Source organism: Rhinoderma darwinii, chromosome 2 (genome assembly GCF_050947455.1).
Source record: "Rhinoderma darwinii isolate aRhiDar2 chromosome 2, aRhiDar2.hap1, whole genome shotgun sequence".
Taxonomy (NCBI): Eukaryota; Metazoa; Chordata; class Amphibia; order Anura; family Rhinodermatidae; genus Rhinoderma; species Rhinoderma darwinii.
The window spans coordinates 237510435-237534394 of record NC_134688.1 but is presented as its reverse complement, the minus strand read 5'-3'; the positions used below and the strand labels follow the sequence as shown (position 1 = coordinate 237534394).

Below are 23960 nucleotides of genomic sequence, written 5' to 3'. Positions count from 1 at the left end.
TTAACATTACTTATTTATTTTTTGTTACATATATCAGCAAGATCGTTTCCTGTGCGTACCAATAGGTTTATGCCTCGGTCATTGGCAGGGTTGCCGGGTCATTATGCTGCATTTTCAGACGTCCTCAGCAAGAGGGAGGCGGAGACATTGCCCCCACACCGGGTGTATGACTGCCCTATCGAGCTGACTCCTGGTGCATCCCTTCCCCGTGGTAGGGTATATCCTCTCTCCTTGCCAGAGTCTCTGTTTATGTCCGCCTATGTGAAAGAGAACTTGGAGAGGGGCTTCATACGGAAGTCTTCCTCCCCGGCAGGAGCCGGGTTCTTCTTCGTCGAAAAGAAGGATGGTTCTCTTCATCCTTGTATTGACTACCGAGGTCTCAACCAGATCATTGTGAAAAATAAATATCCGTTGCCCCTGATCTCAGAACTGTTTGATCGTATACGTGGTGCCAAGATTTTTTCCAAACTAGACCTGCGTGGGGCTTACAACCTAGTCCGGATTCGCCAGGGTGATGAATGGAAGACTGCATTTAACACCCGTGATGGACACTATGAATATCTAGTAATGTATAATGTGTAATGCTCCCGCGGTCTTCCAGGAGTTTGTTAATGACATTTTCCGTGACCTCCTTTATGTTTGTGTTGTGGTCTATCTTGATGATATCTTGATTTTTTTCTTCAGATCCTGTGACTCATCAGAGACATGTCCGTCAAGTTTTGCTGCGGTTAAGGGAGAATTGTCTGTACGCTAAGTTGGAAACGTGCATGTTTGAAAAAGATGTTCTACCCTTCCTGGGCTATATCGTCTCGAATCGAGGTCTCGAGATGGATCCTGAGAAGGTAAAGTCTGTTCTGGAATGGCCACGCTCTCAAGGTTTGAGGGCCATACAGCACTTTCTGGGATTCGCCAATTTTTACAGACAGTTTATTCCAAACTTCTCCTCACTGACTTCTCCTATCTCTAACCTCACTAAGAAGGGCATGAGCGCCAAGGTGTGGACTCCTGAGGCAGAGTCCGCATTCAATAGCCTGAAGAGTGCCTTCACGTCAGCCTCTATCCTCCATCATCCAGATGTCTCTCTGTCGGTGCTGGTGCACTCCTGTTCCAGAGAGGCTCCAAGGGCAAGTCAATGGTATGTGGATATTTTTCTAAGCTCTTCTCTTCCGCAGAACGCAACTACTCGATTGGGGATCGGGAGTTACTGGCCATCAAATTGGCTCTGGAGGAGTGGAGACATCTACTAGAGGGCGCAGCTCATCCCATCCTGATTTTTACGGACCATAAGAACCTTACCTATCTTCAGACGGCCCAACGGCTGAACCCTCGTCAGGCCTGTTGGTCACTGTTCTTTACCAGGTTCCAGTTTGAGCTCCATTATCGCCCGGACGACAAGAATGTGAGGGCTGATGCCTTATCCAGGTCTTTCGAGACAGAAGACACCATGGAGATTCCATAGAACATCATTGATCCGTCTTGCATTGTCTCTGTCAATCCCCTGGGGACATTCCTCCAGGGAGTACTTTTGTGCGCCTGGCTTACCGTGAAAGAATCCTTTGCTGGGGACACTCCTCTAGACTGGCAGGTCACGCTGGGACCCGTAAGACTCGGGATCTGATTGCTCGTCATTTCTGGTGGCCAACGCTGCCCAAGGACATTATGGACTTTGTTTCTTCATGTTCAGTATGTGCAGCCAACAAGGTCGCTCACTCCAGACCTGCTGGTCTGCTCCAGCCATTGCCTGTGCCCAATGCCCCCTGGCAGCATATAGCTATGGACTTTATTACGGACCTGCCTCTCTCTGCCGGATGCAGTACTGTCTGGGTGGTGGTGGACCGATTTTCTAAGATGGCCCACTTTGTTCCTCTAACCGGTCTTCCTTCTGCTCCTCTGCTGGCCAAGCTGTTCATCCAACACATCTTCCGCCTGCACGGCTTGCCGCAGCATGTTGTTTCTGATCGGGGGGTTCAGATTACCTCGAGGTTCTGGAGAGCCCTCTGCGGACTCCTGGGTATAAAGTTGGACTTTTCCTCGGCCTACCATCCTCAGTCCAATGGTCAGGTCGAGAGAATCAATCAGATCTTGGAGAACTACCTACGCAACTGCATCTCCAAACAGCATGATGACTGGGTGCAGTTGCTTCCATGGGCTGAGTTCTCTTACAACAATCATACCAGCGAGTCCACACAGAAGGCACCTTTTCTTATTGTTTATGGCCAACACCCACAAATTCCTCTCCCGGTCCCTGTTATGTCCGAGGTGCCAGCTGCTGACATGGCCATTGGGGACTTTCTGCAGATCTGGCAGCAGACTCGATCCTCCATCCTGCTGGCGGTCGACCGCATGAAGCGAAAGGCGGACACAAGGAGAAGAGAACCCCCTCAGTTTCTTCCTGGCACGAAGGTCTGGCTGTCCTCCAGGAATATTCGACTGAGGGTGCCGTCGTACAAATTTGCTCCCAGGTTCCTCGGTCCCTTCGAGATCCTGCAGCAGATCAACCCTGTCGCCTTCAAGCTTCGGCTGCCTCCTACCCTCAAGATCCCCAACTCCTTCCATGTTTCTCTCCTGAAGCCAGTGGTTCTGAACCGCTTTACCAAGACTCCAAGCCCTGCGGTTGCCTCCAGCAGCCCTTGAGATACCTTCGAGGTTAAAGAGATCTTAGACATTAAAAAAGTAAGAGGAAGAACCTTTTATTTAGTAGATTGAAAGGGGTTTGGTCCAGAAGAGAGGTCCTGGGAGACAGAGGAGAATCTCAACACTCCTACCCTCATTAAGAGGTTTCTCATTCGTTCTGGTCCCAAGAGGAGGGGGCGTAAGAGGGTGGATGCTGTAACGTCTGTGGTCGCTGACCACAAACTCCTTCCATCCAGTCGACGCCCTTCTCTCAAGAGATGTTTGCACATATGGCCGTCCTGCTCCACAGTGACCACCAGGGTGCGGTCACGAGCTCAGTCCAGACTTGAGAAGCCAGAGCGCAAGCATGTTTGTGATTGAGCTAATTGGTCCAGAGTACCCTGGGCTATAAGAAGGTTCCAGCCCATCCTCCCATGCCTGAGCTTTGTTGTGTATTCCTAGTCTGTCTTGCATATGGCATCCTAGTGTTTCCTGCTCCCAGTCTTCCTGTTCCTGTATCCTATACTTGTATCCTGATCTTGTGCCGTGCTGAGCTGTAGTCGTGCTGTGCTGTAAACCACGCCTGTCCTGCTTCTCCACGCCTGACGTCCACCTGCTGCCAAGTTCCTGCCAAGCCTGCCTTGCTACTGTCTGAGCTGCCACAGGTAGCCTATACGAATTATAGACATTTTGAGCTAAAGCTACGTCTTATTGAAGAAAAGGGATTTTATTTTCACTGCCCAATACTAATAAATTCAATGAAACACCTGTGGGGGTCAAAATGCTTACTACACCCCTAGATGAATTCCTCAAGTGGTGTCGTTTCTTAAATGGACTCCCTTTTTGGGCATTTTCACTGTTTGGGCTTTACAAATGTGACATGGTCTCCATTCCTGCTAAATTTGAGCTCCAAAAGCCAAATGGTGCTCTTTCCCTTCTAAGCCCTGCCGTGTGTCCAAACAGCCGTTTATGACCACATGTGGGGTGTTGTTTTACTCGATAGAAATTGCTTTACAAATGTTGCATGCTTTTTCTCCTTTAGTCCTAGTGGAAATTAGAAATAATTAGCTAAACCTACATTTTCTTTGAAAAAAATGTGATTTTCATTTTCACGGCCTACTTCCAATAATTTCTGTAATAAACCTGTGGGGTCAAAATTCTCACTATACCCCTAGATAATTTCCTTGAGGGGTGCGGTTTCCCAAATGGGGTAACTTTTGGGGGCTTTCCACTGTTTTGGCACCACAAGAGCTCTTCAAACCTGACATGGTACCTAAAATATATTCTAATAAAAAGAAGGCCCCAAAATCCACTAGGTGGTCCTTTGCTTCTGAGGCCTGTGTTTCTGTCCAAATACAACGCTAGGCCCACATGCGGGATATTTCTAAAAACTGCAGAATCTGGGCAATAAATATTGAGTTGCATTTCTCTGGTAAAAGTTTCTGTGTTACAAAAAAAAAATGGATTAACTATGAACTTCTGCAAAAAAAAAAAATAATTTGTAAATTTCACCTCTAGTTTGCTTTAATGCCTGTGAAAAGTCTAAAGGGTTAAGAAACTTTCTAAATTCTGTTTTTAATACTTTAAGGGGTGAAGTCTTTAAAATGGGGTGACTGATTGGGGTTTGTAATATATAAGGCCCTCAAAGCCACTTCACAACTGAACTGGTCCCCTGTAAAAATAGCCTTTTGACATTTTCTTGAAAATGTGAGAAATTGCTGCTAAAGTTCTAAGCCTTGTAACGTCCTAGAAAAATAAAAGGATGTTAAAAAAAAAAACCTGATGCCAATCTAAGGCTGGGTTCACAGAGTTTTTTTGAGGAGTTTTTTGATGCGGAAACCACGCCGCAAAACTCGTCAAACGGCTCGAAAATGCCTCCCATTGATTTCAATGGGAGGCGGAGGCGTATTTTTCCAGCGAGCGGTAAAACCGTCTCGCGGGAGAAAAAAGGGACATGCCCTATCTTCGGGCGTTTACCCCTCTGACCTACCATTAACATCAATGGGAGGCAGAGAAAGCGTATTTCGCTGAGTTTTATGCCCACGGCGGTCAATGGCCACGGGCGAAAAACACAGCGAAAATCTGTGTGCAGGGAGAGGAAAATCTGCCTCAAACTTCCAAACAGAATTTTGAGGCAGAATTTCCGCCTGCAAAAAACTCAGTGTGAACCCAGCCTAAAGTAGACATATGGGGATGTTAATTAGCAACAATTTTGTGTAGTATAACTGCCTGTCTTACAAGCAGATACATTTAAATTTAGAAAAATGCTAATTTTTGTAACTTTTCGCAAATTTTCGCTCCGTTTTTTAAAGAGACTCTGTCACCACATTATAAGTGTCCTATCTACTACATAAGGAGATTGGCGCTATAATGTAGGTGACAGCAGTGCTTTTTATTTAAAAAAAACGATCTATTTTCACCACGTTATTAGCGATTTTAGCTTTATACTAATGAGTTTCTCAATGGACAACTGGGCGTGTTTTACTATTGACCAAGTGGGCATTGTACAGAGGAGTATATGACGCTGACCAATCAGCGACCAATCAGCGTCATACACTTCTCTCTATTCATTTACTCAGCGCATAGGGATCCTGCTAGATCCTTATGTGCTGTCTTATACTAACACATTAACAATACTGAAGTGTTTAGACAGTGAATAGACATTCCACGGGATGTCTATTCAGAATCGCTGCACTTCGTTACTGTTTCTGTGGTAGTTACAGCAGTGCAAGCGTTTTGTGGGGGAGGGTTTTGTGGGGGAGTTCTTATTTCAATAAAAAAAATATTTTCTTATGTGTCTGTTTTTTTTAATCCTTTATTAGCGCCTTGGTAATGGCAGTTGTCTGATTGACAGCGTCCATTACTAAGGCGGGGCTTAGTGTAAGCCAGTAAAAAGGCTGCAACTAACACCCCATTATTACCCTGGTGCCCACCACCACCAGGGGTGTGGGGAAGAACCGGGTACGATCCAGTACCCGACCATCTGTAGTGATGGCCGGACAGTGGGGCGGCCGCAGGCTGATATTATAAGGCTGGGAAAGGCCAGAAACTGTGGCCCTTCCCACCCTGGTAATGCTAGCCTGCTGCTTTGTTGAATCTGGCTGGTTAGGAAAATGGGGGGAAAGCAATGTCGTTTTCTTTTTTTTAAATAGACGTGGGGTCCCCCCCCCCATTTTCCATAACTAGACAGATACAACACAGCAGCAGCCTAGCATTACAAGGGTGGGAAAGGCCAAGGTTTTTGGCCCTTTCCAGCCTCATAATACCAGCCTGCTGCTGCCCAGTGCCCGACCATCACTACAGTTGGTCTCGTACTGGATCGCACCCGGCTCTTCCCAGCACCCCTGGTGGCGGTGGGTACAGGGGTTATAATGGGGGGTTAGTTGCAGCCATTTTACTAGCAAACATTAAGCCCCACCTTAGTAATGGACGTTGTCAATCAGACTGCTGCCATTACTAAGGCGCTAAAGTATTAAAGAAAACAGACACATAAGAAAATATTTTTTTATTGAAATAAGAACTTCCTCACATAAAAAAAATACGTAGATCATCGAAGTAGTACAACGAATCTACGACCTAGTTAAAACGGTCCAGCGGAACCTGCAAAACAAAATAAATAAAAATGTTAATAAAAAATATTATACTCATCTCCAGCAGTCTTCTGTCTTCTTCCCTGCGATGCAATAGAAACTAGACATCAATGAACTTCTGAAATGTCATATATTACAAATTAAAAGGGTTTTCCCCACAAACACATGTATCCATAGGATAGGGGATACATGTGTAATCGCTGGGGGTCCGACCACTGGGGCCCCCAGAGATGAGAACTGGGGACTGAAAGTCCCCCGAAGTGGTCAGTGGTCCATTAATTTCTAGGGACTTAGGGGACCACTATCTCCGGCAGCTCCATAGAAATTAATAAAGCAATGGTCGAGCAAGTGCACTAGTGCTCCATTCTCATGGAGAACTTCGGGGGAATTTCGGTCCCCCGATCTCATCGCTGGGAGTCCCAGTGGTCAGACCCTCAGCGAACACACATGTATCCCCTATTCTGTGGATAGGGGATACATGTGGTTGTGGGAAAACAACTTTAAAGGGGTTTTGCAATCCCTAAAAATTGATGGCCTATTCACAGGATAGGCCATCAATAGCTAATGGCTCGGGGTCCGACTCCTGCGATCAGCTGTTTCGAAAGGGGTGCAGCGCTTGTACGAGCACTGCTTCCCGTTAGTTTTTTCTTGTTCACTGTGAATCTCTGACACAGATGCAGTGGCGATTCACAGGTATTTCAGCCTGTTCTCCCAATTCACTTCAATGTTAGAAGGCTGCAATACTGTGAATCGCCACTACATCTGTGTCGAAGATTCACAGTGAACAAGAAAAAACTAAGGGGAAGCAGCGCTCGTTCGAGCGCTGCACCCCCTTCAAAAATGCTGATCGGCAGGGGGTCCCGGAAGTCGGACCCCGACCCATCATCTTTTGATGGCCTATCCTGAGGATAGGTCATGAATTTTTAGGGACTGGATAACCCTTTTAACTCCATATGGAGCATCCATTTAGGCATTTTTATACTTAAAGTGTTTGGTAAACGTTTAACAAACTTCTGACGTGTCATAGTGACGTGTCAGAAGTTTGCATTGGTGGGGGTCCGAGCACTGAGACCCCCACCAATCGCTAAAACGAAGACGCTGAAGCACTCGTGTGAGCGCTCAGCTGCTTCGTTTCTGTTCTATTTACTGCTTTTTGTCTATAGGGACAGTGATCAGTTCCCTGAGGCTTGCACCCCCTTTCATTTAAGCCTGTGCTACAGGATTCTATTTTTATAGATAGATAGATAGATAGATAGATAGATAGATAGATAGATAGATAGATAGATAGATAGATAGATAGATAGATAGATAGATAGATAGATAGATAGATAGATAGATAGATAGATAGATAGATAGATATGAGATAGATATGAGATAGATAGATATGAGATAGATAGATATGAGATAGATAGATAGATAGATAGATAGATAGATAGATAGATAGATAGATAGATAGATAGATAGATAGATAGATAGATAGATAGATAGATATGAGATAGATAGATAGATAGATAGATAGATAGATAGATAGATAGATAGATAGATAGATAGATAGATAGATAGATAGATAGATAGATAGATAGATATGAGATAGATATGAGATAGATATGAGATAGATATGAGATAGATATGAGATAGATATGAGATAGATAGATAGATAGATATGAGATAGATAGATAGATAGATAGATAGATAGATATGAGATAGATAGATAGATAGATAGATAGATAGATAGATAGATAGATAGATAGATAGATAGATAGATAGATAGATAGATATGAGATAGATATGAGATAGATATGAGATAGATATGAGATAGATATGAGATAGATAGATAGATAGATATGAGATAGATATGAGATAGATAGATAGATAGATAGATATGAGATAGATAGATAGATAGATAGATAGATAGATAGATAGATAGATATGAGATAGATAGATAGATAGATAGATAGATAGATAGATAGATAGATAGATAGATAGATAGATAGATAGATATGAGATAGATAGATAGATAGATAGATATGAGATAGATAGATAGATAGATAGATAGATAGATAGATAGATAGATAGATAGATAGATGTTTAACGGAGAAGTGTGGGTATTTTTTATTACCACTATTCTCCCTCCTGCCGGAAGTTACAGCAGTCCAGAGAGGGGGGAGGGGCACGGGGGGGGGGGGGGGGCGGGAGCTGCAAAAAGAGTGTGCCTGGAGAAACAAGATTTTCTAAAACCATAAAATAATGTAATTTATTTTATAAATGCTAGTGTTCCCAGGCAGTAAATAGTTTAATCTGTGTACTCACCAGTCACCCCTGTCCTGTGGCTTCGTTCTTCTCCTCTCCAGCGTTCCGCTTCAGTGTGTCTGCTGCACTCTGCTCCCTGCTCCAAGCAGACTGGCTGTGCAGGCAGCGTCGTTGCAGGGGGGGCGTGGCTGGCAACAGGGAGAGTCGGGGGCAGGGCGGGACATTGCTCAGACCGCCGGGACGGCGGGAAAGCAGTCAAAAACCGGGACTGTCCCGCCGGATTTGGGACGGTTGGGAGGTCTGCCTAAATGTATCGAGCAAATTTTGCCAATAACATAAAGACAAATGTGTCACAAGAAAACAATCTCAGAATCCAAATGTGCCCAAAGGTTTTATATAGTATGGTGCTCATGCACCTCTAATTATGCACTGTAAGGCAGTGTTCACACGTGCCAGATTTGTTGCAGAAAGTACTGCTATTGAAAAGCCGTTTCATACATGTGAATGGGGTTGCAGGTGCGTGGATTTCCGCAAACCCCCAGGCACATGAATAGAAAAGTCTCACAAATGTCCTTAACCCCTTAACGACCAAGGACGAAAATGAACGTCATGGTCGGCTGCTAGTTCCCGCACCATGACGTTCATTTTCGTCCGCATTTCAAACTGTCACTCTGTGTAAACACAGAGTGACAGACCCGCGCTGACAGCTGTCCTAGACAGCTGAGACATCAGTCTCGCCGGACAGCGGACCATCGCTGCTGCTTTCGGCAGTTAACCCCTTAAGTGCGGCGACGGATTGCCATCGCCGCATTTAAGTGGTTTGAAGCACATCAGCAGCCCCCACGAAGTGATCGTGGGGGCTACCGATGCTTGTCACGGCAATCGGAGGTCAGATAATGACCTCCGGGTTGCCATGTACGGAAGCCTCGGAGGAACAGCCTCCGGCCGTTCCTCCTCTGCTTCCTGTCAGTGTGACAGTCACGTCACAATGACAGTGTACATCACACTACGTGTGTAGTGTAATGTACTCTAGCAGCGATCAAAGCTGCAAGTCTAAGTGTCCCCTAGTGGGACAAGTTAAAAAGGTAAAAAAAAGTAATAAAAATGTTTTAAAAAAAGTGTAAAAATAAAAGTTATAAGTTCTATAAACACAAAATGCTTTTTTTCCTATAATAAGACTTTTATTATAGAAAAAAAATGAACACGTTAAAAAAGTACACATATTTGGTATCACCGCGTTCGTAACGAACCCAACTATAAAACTATAATGTTATTTTTCCCGCACGATGAACACCCCAAAAAAAATCAATAAAAAACTACGACAGAATCGCAATTTTTTTGGTCACCACCGCTCGCTAAATAAAGAATAAAAAGTGATCAAAAAGTCGCATGTACCCGAAAATAGTACCAATAAAAACTTCTATCCGTCCCGCAAAAAACAAGCCCTTACACAGCTTTTTTGACTAAAAAATTAAAAAATTACGGCTCTCAGAATATGGCGACACAGAATTTTTTTTTTTTATAAATAAGTCATTTTATTGTGCAAACGCTAAAAAAAAGGACCAAACCTATATACATATGGTATCGGCGTAATCGTACCGACCCGCAGAATAAAGTAAAAATGTCATTTATAGCGTATGGTGAGCGCCGCAAAAAGAAAACCTAAAAAAACGGTGTCAGAATTCCTGTTTTTTGCTCAGGATTGCAAAAAAATTTAATAAAAAGTGATCAAAAAAATCGCATGTACCCCAAAATGGTACCAATGAAAACGACAGATTGTCCCGCAACAAATAAGCCCTCACGCAGCTCTATTGATGGAAAAATAAAGAAGTTATGGCTCTTGGAAAGCGGGGAGTGAAAATCTAAAATAAGAAGGCAAAAAATGGATCAGTCCTGAAAGGGTTAATTCATTTCTAATGAAAAAACGTATGCCCACATGTGGGGTATTTCCGTACTCGGGAGAAATTGCTTTATAAAAAATGGTGTTTTTTTTCCTCCTTTATCGCTTGTGAAAATGAGAAAATGCAACATTTTATTGGAAAAAAATGTTGATATTAATTTTTGCGCCCTAATTCCAGTAAACTCTGCAAAAGACCCGTGGGGTGTAAATGCTCACTATACCCCTAGAAAAATTCCTTGAAGGTTTTTCCAAAATGGGGTCACTTTTGGTGGGTTTCCACTGTTTTGGTCCCTCCAGTGCATTGCAAATGCGACATGGCACCGAAAACCATTCCAGCAAAATCATCAATCCAAATGGCGCTCCTTCCCTTCTGAGCCCTGCTGTGGGTCCAAACAGCAGTTTATTACCACATATGGGGTATTGTCGTAATCGGGAGACATTGCTTTACAAATGTTGGGGTGCATTTTCTTCGTTATTCCTTGTAAATAATAAAAATTTCTATGTTGTTTCAGAAAAAAAGTACATTTTAATTTTTACAGACTAATTCCAATATATTTAGCGAAAAACCTGTGTGGTCAAAATGCTAACTATACCCCTAGATAAATACCTTAAGGGGTCTAGTTTTCTAAATGGGGTCGTTTATGGGGAGTTTCTATCGTTCTGGCAGCTCAAAGTTTCTCCAAAAGTACAGTGGGGCCTAAAACATTTTCAAGCAAAATATGAGTCCTGAAAGCCTACGGGTGCTCCCTTTCTTTTGGGTCCTGCCGTGTGTCCAGGCAGCGCATTAGGGCCACAATGTGGGTATTTTTGAAAACAGGAGAAAGAGGGTGATAGATTTTGGGGTGTGTTTCTTCATTTTCATGTTCGCTTTACAAAGAAATTGGTCTTCAAACTGATACTTTTATGAAAAAAAGTGAAATTATTTTTTTTTTCACCTGCTATGTATTAAATTTAGCAAAAAACTGTGGGGTCAAAATACTTACTATACCCTTAGGTAAATACCTTAAGGGGTCTAGTTTTCTAAATGGGGTCATTTGTGGGGGTTTCCACCATTCTGAGACCTATGAGCCTCTGAAAACCTGGCTTGGTGCAGGAAAACAAAATGTACTTCAAAATTTATAAAATTCTTATTCAATTTGTAAGTCTTCTAAATTGCTGAAAATGTATTTTATTTTTTCAAAAGTGCTGCCAAAATAAAGAGATAGAAATATATATTTAATTTAAAAAATTGTACAGTATGTGTGTACATATGTGACATATTGCAGTTAAAAATAGGGAAAAATGGTAATTTGTACAAAATTTCTTCCATTTTTCTATTTTTTAATTAATTTCCGCAAATCGTATCAGTCTACTTTTACCACTAAAATAAAGTACAACATGTGACGAAAAAACAATGTCAGAATTACTTGGATATTCAAAACTTTCACAGAGTTATTCTCTGATAAAGTCAGACATACCAGATTTGACAAATCTGGCTTGGTCATTAAGGTACAAACATGCCCGGTCATTAAGGGGTTAACTACAGACATGAGCATCAGTCCAAAGTATACAAACAAGTGTAGAATAAAAAAAATACAAAATAATAAATAAGGCTAGAATTACTTTCTGGTGAGTCTGGCATATGGCTGCAACTTTAGTAGAGTCAATTTATTTTCATTTCTCAATAAATGTATTACAAAACCACCAAAAATATGAAAGGTGTAAGCAGCACAATGCATTACAGCCCACACTCCAGCACCAGACTGGAGAGCGCCGTCTACTGTTGTAGCACTCCCTGCAGGCCGCACACAGTAATGCACAGAATAGGAAGGAAATGGCAGAGGAGTCACGTGACCTCTCTAAAACACGTGACTCCTACGTCATCCCTACCAGGTGCAGTTCCATTCTAGACACGGTTGAGCACCGAGTGAAGGAGCGAGTAGACAGTTCCCTGCGACGTGGGATCCGGCTGATGTGAGTGCACTCCTCCCTGTCACTGTCCCCACGAGGAGCTTCGTCGTCCCCTCATCCTTTGTACAAGTGTCCCGTAGTGTCCGGCCTGTCACCGGGGCACTGTTACCCAGTGTACGCGTAGTGTTCGTGCAGCAAGTCTTCTGGGAAGTAGTAATGTTGTGAGGGCACTGGGGGTCCATGCACTTGAATTGTGCTGCGGGAACATACACTATACGGGCCAGTCTGCTTGTGTAGATGCTAGTTCGTTAGAGATCCAGGGTGGAAACCAAGTGTGTGATTTGTTAGTCACCGGGTGACTCTCCCCGCCACTCCTAGTCCGGGACATGGACTGACAGGTGGTGACATGCCTGTGTACATGGATGTAGATACTCCTTGTTATTCATGGTGGAGCGGGGCGATGACTTCTGCCTGCACGAGTTGTCACAAGACGAGCGCCCCCCACGACAATCCGTTAATCGGATGTAGCAAAACTGGTGCAAAAGAAAAGTACAATAGTTGTCCATAGCAACCAATCAGATCGCTGCTTTTATTTCCCAAAGGCCTTCTGAAAAATAAGAGGAGGAATCTTATTGGTTGCCATAGACAACTTCTTTCTTCCTTTGCACCAGTTTTGATACATTTCTCTCTGTGTCCAACTAAAGTCCTTCAAGATGCTTTACATTGTAAATTTTCAGTTTTCCCTCATCACAGTCGCTTTCTGACATTGATTGACAGGGTCTCCGAACGCAGCGCTGTTTTGACAGGCGTTCTTTGGTGTACCTTTAGCCGGGCCCAGAGATAGAGGGGGCCATCAGACATATTACTTTTTTTGTGGAGAATAACAGGTTGGTGTCTTCCTGCTATCTAGCGCTACTATGTAGGTTCTCGGATACATGGCGCTATTCCGTTTCCTCTCACTAGGTGGTGAGGGCCCGTCCCATTTTGTTATGGGGTCGTATGACATCTAATTACGCCGCTGCAGCTGTCGTATTATACTAATTGTTGTAAAGTTCCATTACCATTAACTATTCTGGCTCTTCAATTATTGCATAAATATTGGTGCCATTCAAATAGAGAAACCTTTTTCCACAGGCCCTACTCCTTGAGACCCCCCCTCTCTCTCTATTCTTTAGAAGGAAGAGCTTCTGCCGCTTCGTTGCATGGTCGCCCGTTCATTTGAATAGACATTGTTGCACACGCGGGATATCAGCTGATCCCGGGAGGCGCTATGCTTTGAGGAGGGGTTGTGCTGATGTGACAACCCCTTTAATAACACTGTGTTGTAGTAGAGATCACAAGGGGGCACCATTGGGACTTTATATCTGCTAATTCCAGACTGGACTTCAGTAAACAAGTACCCTGTGTATAGGTTTTAATAAAGTTGGTTGAAGAATACCTGGGATGGATGAAAGGTAAGGAATCATAATACAGGGTTGGTGAGGGGAATATTGTTCACTGCAGTAATACGTTACTCATAAGGCAAATTTAGTGCCCAAGTATAAAAAAAGGCGGCGTACCCGTTATGTATATATCAGAATGACATACAGAAAGCAATATAATACCATTTCTCAGAGTGTAATCTCCAGTAATGGGGAAGAATAGAGTACGAGTGACTGTCGAATTCCAGTGCATGGCTTATATGACCATTGCGGGACATCTGGCGGTATAGCAGTCTTGCTCGGATTTTCTCTAGTATAATAAAGCTCCGGTTTCGCCACAGCCTCCGGCGTTCACTGTGAAGTATTTTTTAGATTTCTAAATGAGTACATGGTTAGTATTCACAGTTGTATCTAAGCAACTTAGACAGGAGTGTTTTCTAATAGTGTTCCTACTAAAACTGTAAGAGCCACGGTCACTTTAATGAAGGACATCTATAGGATTCTCATAAAGGGTTAAAATTGCAGGTCCTTAGAGCTGCCATTTAAACAACTCCCAGAACCAGAGTTAGGCCGGGTTCACATGTAGCGTAAATCCGCAGCATTCTACAGTAGCAGCAGAGTGGATGAGATTTGAATAAATCGAATCCCCACGCTGCGTAAATAAGCGGAAAAAATCCACCTCTATCTATATTGCTGGCATATTGATTATTTTACTAATTATATTCCCTCCAACATTAATAGAATCAAATATTTAGTAAGCGTACGTTCACACACGGCAGCTAATTCTTTCATAAGTAATGTGAAGCGGAATACTATGTTTTCGTTCTTGTACACCGCTACACGTGGATTATAGTAACCATTGTACCAAGTAATCTAGCTCCTTGTTTTTTTTTTATAGGTCGAGAAGATGGTACGTGAAGAAACCACTACTGATAGTGAAAGGATCGTTTAAACTGTAGCGTCGTTTTTATCGGAGAAAAATAATTGTTCATCATATAGAATGGCGGCAGGCCCACCTCAAAGTGGGGGAGCTGCAGGCCCATCTGGACCTTCTACAGTGGCAAGCCAGTGGAATTCAGGATCTCTTGCGGTGGCGGTCTGGGAATGGCAAGATGAACTTGGTAAATGGAGACCGTACAGCAGTAAAGTGAGCAACTATATTGAGCAATGTATGCAATCCTACCAGCAGCAGAAGAATACCCGTGCGCTTGGGAGCAGCAGTAGTATTGCACTTGGACAAGCTGATCCTAAGTTGGCTCCATACGTTATTGATATCGCAACTCTTGCTCAGTTTCGCCAAGACACAGGTGAGTGTGTGCGTTGTCTGATTTTTATGATAAGTTTTAGAATTTGATTAGATGATTCAGATTTTTGACCATTACCGTATTTTTCAGACTATAAGACAACAGAAAATAGGAAAAAATAATTAATTATTTTACTACTTTTACAAAGAGAAAACTAGTTGTTAAAAAAACATCTTTCTGTTTCACCACATTCTGAGAGGCAAAAGGCTAGATTCACCTGAACGTGTCGCTTTTGCGTACGTCAAAAACGCAGCTTTTTTTTCTTGTGTTGTGTTGTAAGGTGCACGTCTGCAGTTTTACGCGTGTACGTCATGCGTTTTTTACGTCCGCAAAAAAACTGAAGGTCCTCATCGTTTCTTTAGCAACTGGTGCATGAAAAACACAGACAGCACATGGATGTTGTCCGTGTGCTGCCCATTTTTTTTCACGCACCCATGGACTTCAATGGGCTGAGTGGTGCGCAAAAATGCAAAAAAAATAGGACATGCAATGAGTTTCACGCAACGGACACACGCTGTGTGAAAACCAACGCATGTCTGAATAGCCTCATTGAAGTTCATAGGTCTGTGTGTTGTCCGTGAAAAAAAAAAGACAGCGCACGGACGTGAAATAAGCTCATCTGAATAGGGCTCAACTTTTATATATATTTTTTTATCGATTGAGCGGTGTGAGGGCTTATTTTTTTGCGGGACGACCTGTAGTTTCTATTGGCTCCATTTTTGAGTACATAGGAATTCTTGAACACTTTTTTTTTTTTTTTTTTTAGCTAAGGTAACCAAAAAACAAAAATTCTGGTGTTCTAATTTTGTATTTTTTTTTTACACAGTTGACCGTGCGAGTTAAATAATGGTTTATTGTATTAGTTCGGACTTTTACGGATGCAGCGATGCAAATTTTCTGTGTCTGGTGGGAAAAAATGGTAAAATGGGAGTTTTATTTATTTATATATATATATATATATATATATATATATATATATTTTTTTTTTACCCTCCTGAAAATGTATTTAACTTTTTTTTTACACATTTCTTTAGTTCCCATAGGGGGCATGAATGACCGAACTTTAGATCGCTGGTACAATATACTGCAATACAAATGTATTGTCATTTTTACAGGCTCCGGCTAAGCCCTGCTGGAGGTTTGGCTTAGCAAAGGCAGACGTGGGGGCCTTCATTAGGCCCTCGGGTTGCCATGATAACCGTCGGTGCCCCCCCCCCTCATGGGAAAACCCCTCTAACTAGTTAAACAGCCAGGAACAGCGCGATCGTTCCTGTTCCTGGCCATTAGAGCAGCTTGTCGGCTGTAAAACACAGCTGACCCCTGCAGTGTATCAAGTGGGCTCAGCGCGTGGACCCACTCCAAACATACCCCCCCCCCCTGCTCCATGACATGCCAGCATGGGTCGTGAAGGGGTTATTAAGGAAGCGCTCAGGGGGCTCTGGCGCCACTTGACTGCCGACTATAGGACGCAGGGATATTTTAGCAGGATTTATTCTTGCTAAAAAGTTAGTCTTCTAGTCCAAAAAATATGGTATGTAAAAAAAAATCTTTATCTTTATAGCATAGCTTTGTATTTTCATATATTTTATTTGAATCGTGATGCATTAGGTTTAAGGGGGGAAGTCTCACTAAAAAAACCATTTAAGTTAGAGAGAAAGTTAAACACTAATACAGTGGCGGTCTGGATATATGCTTCTAGATCTCACTGCCTGTCAGTGAGCGCTCCGGACATATCCGACATGCTAATAATAAAGGCATCTGTCCAGGTGACATGCGGCAGATTTGCTGAAGATTTGTTGTGGATTTTACAATCCGCAATGACGTACAGTACAATCTTTTCATGTGAATGTGGTTTAATAAAACTGTATGCACGTTCCATGGGAAAAAAATCTGCATGGAATTATCGTCAGGCTGCTGAATTTCAGGATTTGCTGTGGATTTCACACATCACAATGGAAAGGGCGAAATACACAGCAAAATCTGCATTATTAATTTGATGCAAATCATGCCACGAATTTGCTTTAGATAAGTCCACAGAAAATCCGCCACTTCGGAACGTGGCCTAACACAGTTTTTCTCAGTATTACTGAGCCAATTACCTCCCCCCCTCACATAAATTACATCAAACTACCCCAAAGCTATGACCATACAATGTGCTGCACATTAAAATCACACCATGAGAACAGTGCGAGTAGTCCTGCTGACGTGTCAACCTTCTCCTGGAGTATATGGAGCACAGGGTGAGAGCCTTGGACCTAACCAGCTAAGGGGAAAGTAAGGCCTTGTTCACACACTATATTTGACGCAGTTTTGCCGCGTTTTACATACTGAAAAAAACGCGTCCAAGACATGTCAAAAACACATGCTGTGGGAAAACGCAGTGTAGTGACTCTTTATTCTGCTGCACTTCAATACCAGTCTCTACACCACTTATTTTCCTGTTTCTTTATGACTAGAGCATTATAATCGCTTAGCAAAAAGTCTCTCATAGCCCCAGCCGTAAAGGGTAAAGTTAAAAGAAAAAAAAAGACCTTAAGCAAATGCTCATTTGTCGGTCGTCTTCACATTTTTTGCAAGCTTCTTGCTGAAATCATCCGGCAGAGAAAATGTTGAGAAGGAGAAATGTTCCCTGCGGAATAAGACTCTAATATTTAAACCAGAGGTATCTAGTGACGATTGTTCTCCTGACTGGGAAATGTCTTAGATCAGAGAACCTTTTCTTAAAATTGTTTTTATGCATCTAAAATGACAAATGTAGTTTTGAAAATTGTTTTCGAGAACCTCCCAGTTATAAATAACTTTTCATAACTCAATAGTGCAGGCAAAGATAAGAAACTTTGTAATATAGCTTATTGCAGAAAAATGCCTATTCACTTATCGGATTCCTTTCCTCCTCCCCCGTGCCTCCCTCCTTCACGCATGGGTCCGAAGTGCTGCAGATTTTTTGTGCAGAAAATCCACCGGGGATTACAGTGCCAGTCATGTGAATAAGATTGGGGTGCTGGTACCTTAGGGTGAATCTGCATAGGACACAAAAAAATCTGTTAGGGATTTGGCCACAAAATCCATATGGATTTTTTTGGGCAAAATTTGTTTGTTTATTTCATTGCGGATAACACCCCTGTTATTGAAAGTAGTGAAACCCGCTGTGAAAATCTGCAGAAAGACTTACTTGACATGCTACGGAAATGAAATCTGCAACGTATGTGAGTTTTCCATGAGGAATTCTTTCCTTGGCGTGAGATTTTTCTTAAAATTTCATCCACTCTCCTGCAACTGTAGTACGTAAGGCATTTTTCTGTAATAAGATATATTACAACGTTTCTTCTCTAGTAGTATTGCTTTATGGAAAGTTATGTATAGTCGGAGGTACGCTTTAATTAAAAAATCTATCATTTTGTGTCTGCAGCTCATATGGAGACCAATATGTATCCATGGCAACAGACTACAAACAAACTCTATATAGTGTAATCCTGAATTTATATTGGCATCTTAAAGGGGGGTAGTTCACATGGCACTTTTTTTGTGCTGATTTTTACTCAGAACCGTGTTGGAATCCGCGACAAGAAACACCCCATATAGTCTTCCGTTGATTTCAACGGAAGGCAGAGATTTTTATTTTCCCAGGCGGCGGTTGCCGAGCGGTTTTGAAATCCTGAAAACACCCCGCGAAAAGTGTGAAAAACGTTGGCAATTCAGAATTTGCCTCAAAATTCCTTTTTTAGGTAGATTTTTTTTTTTTTTTACTGCCTAACATAAAACGCTGTGTGAACACTCCCATATGATGCCTACTTCTTGATAACCTACCAAATGGATGTCCGTATGAGAAAGGGAACACATGGGGGCTATTATTGTTGGATCAGACTGCACAGGGTTTGTTTGTAGGCTGTTACCATGGAGACACTCAGGAGCTGTAGCGGCAGCAGTAAATGCAAGTTGTTCTGTTATTTATGCTGTAAGCAAGCGCTGGTGGTGTGTAACTGTAATTGTTAGCATGCCCACCATTCCCTGACTGGACAGGCGTTAATATGAATGTATTCCAAAATGCTGATCTAGTTTATAGACACCAGTTATGCATCCTGATTTTAGCCATGACTGTAAATTCCCCTAAATAAGACTGAGTGATCTGAGCTGGTCGCTGTGGGGATTTCCTGTGAGGCAGTGAAGCAATCTGAAAGTCCTGTATGGAACAAATGCGGTGTACAGGGTAGGTTTAGCAAGTGCATTTTGTATTAACCTATTTTTTGTTCCATTGAAAGGGCAGGTAACAAACATGTTTTTAAAGGGTGGAAACGGTTTAGTCACCTGGGATGTTTATATGGGCATATATTTACTTTTTGCAAGATTTGGCAGCGTGCCAAGATAGATTTTACATCTGTAACAACAACACCAACTTGATGAAAACCAAAGTTCCCCTTTGTAATTATTTATTAGGCAATCTTTCAGACTGGATAATGAATAATTCCAGCAACCACTGTAGTGCAGCACCCCCAACAGTTTTGGGCACCTGCCTAGCAACTGATGACCTCACTAGGTCCCCATTTTCTTGTGCCGCTCCCAGCTGATGACCGGTGTCACTCAGTATAAAGCCAAAGGGGCCTGTATTGCACATGCTACCCCCACCTTCACCCACTGCACTGCTGAGGCATCATCTTGATCTGCTGCCAGCTGTCCGGACTTCTCCATGCCTGCGCAGATGATTATTTCAGCAGGGCAAAAGCTGCTGTCAGGCACCTCTAGCACCAGCTTATCTTCCATGGGAACAGAGGGTTGGGCATGTTGAAATCCTACATGACCAGAAATACATTTCACTGATGTAAGACGTCAAGGGACTGTCAGGCTGCCCCCATTCTGGTGGTGAAAGGAGCTGGCAGGATAGACACTTCCAGGGAAAGGTTTCATAAATTATACATCTATGCTTGCAAGAGAGCTACAAACTATGTTCGAGCTAGATAAGCAATGGGAAATAAATCCTAATGCTGCATTAACCCATTAACACAAAGGGCTATCCCTCTTGTGGCTATGGCGGGGAGCCTAGCTCTTTTCAATGTGTCTAACAAACAAGGTGAGGGATAACCTTTAGAAATCGCTGGGTAAACCGGAGTAACTTAATGACTGGGGTTAGGTGATCAGACAGCCTTAATCCCTAGAGCGAGCCAGATAGGCTGTCTGATTACATGGCAGTAATAGTCAGACATGGGGTCCGTGTACATGTGACTATATATTTGTAAAGCGTGCCGATCTAAACGACACGCGGCCATGTGTAGCATTAATCCATATGTTTCTTCGTTAAGTCGATCGCTTTTGAGATCGCTTAGCTTTCCAGCCAACAATTGCATACCTCCTATCTCGTCTACTGACGGCTAGCTGGTGCCACTTTACATGAGAGAATATACCGCTGACAAACGATAATTTTTAGGTCAACATAAAAAATGTGGTCAACGATGAGTGAGCGTATTCTTGCTGATGGTGTAATCGCTACACGTGTTTACACTGGCCAATCGTTGTGACTTTTTGCTTGATGTCACAATTTTGTACATGATCCCCCACCCCTCCCTGTGTAAAAGTCCCCATATTCCATAGGTAAATGTTTGTGGAGGTGATCAGGACTGGAGATACTGGAAATAAAGTAATGGTCCTGAGAGCAGAGCTTTTTCTGGATTTTTCTTCTGCCAGTCGAGTGTATACAAAGTGCAAAGAGAAATTTGTGTCAAAATGTCGTCATCTGAAAGAGACGGATGGGTGTGCAATACCTGTTTTTGTTTTCCTTGACAGGATTATCATTTCTTGGAATAGGATCACTTAGCAAGGCATTGTTCATTTCTATTCCCAAGGGACATTTTACTATATTGTTCCTCCCTGAAAAGGAAATATCACACATGTATGCACTCAAACATCGCATTCTTTATCTTTAGGGAAGAAGGACATTCACCTATATGTTAACCATATAGATAAGCACTTTCATTCTAACCCTATCTTTCAAATTATATAATCGTTTAAAGCGAAACGATCATTACGTTTGGCGCTACTAAATTGCCACCACTGACTTCTACTGTAGGGAAAGCGGTTTCTAAATATATCCTTATCCATATTGTTTGTTGCTGAAACAACTAATAAAATTTGTGCCGCGTGCAAATTACCTGTGAAGAGTCATGAGGGTGGAGCTGCTCCTCTGACGAGTCACACTGGCTGGTCCCCTGAACGCACGCCTTCTGGCTTCACTGACGTGCCCCAGACAACTCGCATCACTGCGCATGCGCCGAAGCTGGCTGGGAAGTTGTATCCCAGGTTGAGGGTTGTCAATCATGCCAGAAAATAGCACATAAGGAAAGCAGATTTCTGAATGTAGATGTGATTGTGTGAGGATGCCTTTTTTAATTTTTGTAGTAAAGCATCATGGCTGCCACAGCAATCTGCAGTGACGCACCATACCATCTGTTTTTCACTTAGTTGGCCTGTCATTTTTAACAGGACAGTGACCAAAAACACCCCTTCAGATTGTGTAAGAAAAATTTGACACAGAATGAGAGGGATTTACTGCTGCATCCTATGATCTGGCCTCCATAGTCACCTTACCTAAACTAGAGATGGTTCGTGATGGGTAGGACCAGCTGGGTAAGAAAAAGCAGCTAACACTAGCTCAACATATGTGCAAACCCTCTCAAGACTTTAGGAAAAGGATGTCGCTTAAATACCTCCAAGAAAATCCCTAGTAGGCGTGTCTAAACATTTGATACTGTACGTTAATTAAGCGGGTCACCAGTGACTGATCCTCTCTAGGGATATGTTAATACAAGGCGGTTACGATGCATAGAAGTATGCATTGCATCCATCCTAGCACTTTCATGGAATTCCGACCAAAAAACTTACCAAATAGTGGTTGACTTTTGTCTGGAACCTCTGCCGCAGAAAACAGTCGGCAAAAAAAAAAAAAGGCAATACCCCCCCTAAACCCCCCCCCCCCCCGGGTGTTATAGCGACATGTCCCTATGTTCTCCCTGCAGTCCTGCCTCCCGTGATGATGCTGCAACCTGTGATTGGCTGCAGCAGTCACATGGCATGAAACGTCATCTCAGGAGTCCAATGGCATCATTTTTTTATTTATTTTTTGTGCCGTTTTGGCTACTCCAATTATGGGCCAAATATGATTCCCATACGGGAATCCTATTAAGCTGACACTTTAGGAAGCGGTGTTCGTGAAAAACACTTCTGACAATGACCGCATTACAATGTTATATTTACACTGTAGTGTAAATATAATAAAGAGGCGATCATTTATTTGTGACTTAACATCTGGACGTTGGAACTCTCCGCAGCCACTAATCTCTTTTCTTGCTACGTCTGATTAAATGATATCGTAGTGCGGAAACCTAATTTTGACATGCCGTGAACAAGGTACAGACTGACGCTTGCGTATTTATCATAGACTGACCTACACAGTGCATCTTTACATATATATATATATGAGGCTTAAAATTCCGAATTTCTTCTATATAGGGTACAAAGAATTTGTGCATGGATGAATTAGACCTCCATTGATAAGCAGTTCATATAGACATTCAAAGCTGTTATATAAAACTATTGTACTAGTTACAATTCGGTACATTAGGCAATATTTCTGTGATCCAACGTGCAGTATGTGTGTGTCTCTCCCTGTGATATTGTTCCGTGCAGGAACTGAATTTTTAGTACCAATAAATGGATCACATTGTTTCTGAACAAAACCAAACTCTTTCCAATCTGGTCCTCTGGAAAAGGTTTCCCTTCTTTCTCCTGATGGGATCCAATACCAATTATGCCACAAAATATTCAGCTCCTGTATAGAGCCATATTACAGCTGTCTGAATATAGCCTTAAAAGCATGAAGTAAGTACAGAGCAACTCCAAGTGGTGGTCTACCAGATGCCATTACCAGAATATAGAGGCCATATTCTCTGAAAGCCTAGAGTTAAGGTGGCCATACACATTAATGTTGGCTGAACATGCTGATTTTCAGCAGGATCGGCCGACCATCGAATGTATATAGGGCCACCCTGACAGCAGATGTCGGGGAAGAGAAGGATCGGTCAGTTGGACTTCAACATGTTGAACGGTAGGAATAGCTGTCGGCCGAATGAGAATTAGGCTGGGTTCACGTGACTTATTTTCAGACGTAAACGAGGCGTATTATGCCTCGTTTTACGTCTGAAAATAGGGCTACAATACATCGGCAAACATCTGCCCATTCATTTGAATGGGTTTGCCGACGTACTGTGCAGACAACCTGTCATTTACGCGTCGTCGTTTGACAAAATACAGCCTCGGCAAAAGTAGTGCAGGACACTTCTTTCAGACGTAATTTGAGCCGTTCTTCATTGAACTCAATGAGGAGCAGCTCAAAATTTACGGCTGTCAGAGAAGCCTCGCAAAATGCGAGGAGGAGCATTTACGTCTGAAACGAGGCAGCTGTTTTCTCCTGAAAACAGTCTGTCTTTTCAGACGTAAATGCCTGCTATCGTGTGCACATACCCTAAGGCTGACTGCTATCTAATGTGTATGGCCACGCTTTAGAGAGCTTTTATAAAGACCACTTCCATTAAAAGTTTATGTTGCAAGAATGGCCATAAAGGCAACCCCCTTAAGGCTGGGTTCACACGACCTATTTTCAGACGTAAACGAGGCGTATTATGCCTCGTTTTACGTCTGAAAATAGGGCTACAATACGTCGGCAAACATCTGCCCATTCATTTGAATGGGTTTGCCGACGTACTGTGCAGACGACCTGTAATTTACGCGTCGTCGTTTGACAGCTGTCAAACGACGACGCGTAAAAATACAGCCTCGTCAAAAGAAGTGCAGGACACTTCTTTGGACGTTTTTGGAGCTGTTTTCTCATAGACTCCAATGAAAACAGCTCCAAAAACGGACGTGAAAAACGCGAGTTGCTCAAAAAACGTCTGAAAATCAGGGGCTGTTTTCCCTTGAAAACAGCTCTGTATTTTCAGACGTTTTT

General features: G+C 42.7%; 1 protein-coding gene across 2 annotated transcripts in view; it reads left to right on the top strand.

The window, feature by feature from the left end:
• The first annotated feature begins 12197 nt into the window (after positions 1-12197).
• DTX2 (deltex E3 ubiquitin ligase 2) overlaps positions 12198-23960 on the top strand; it is a 60003-nt gene continuing 48240 nt past the window's right edge. For both annotated transcript variants that reach the window (XM_075852981.1, XM_075852980.1), the window contains exons 1-2: positions 12198-12306; positions 14563-14971. In XM_075852981.1, coding sequence (XP_075709096.1) covers positions 14665-14971 — 307 coding nt within the window. In that variant the 5' untranslated portion in view covers positions 12198-12306; positions 14563-14664. The remainder of the gene's footprint in view (positions 12307-14562; positions 14972-23960) is intronic.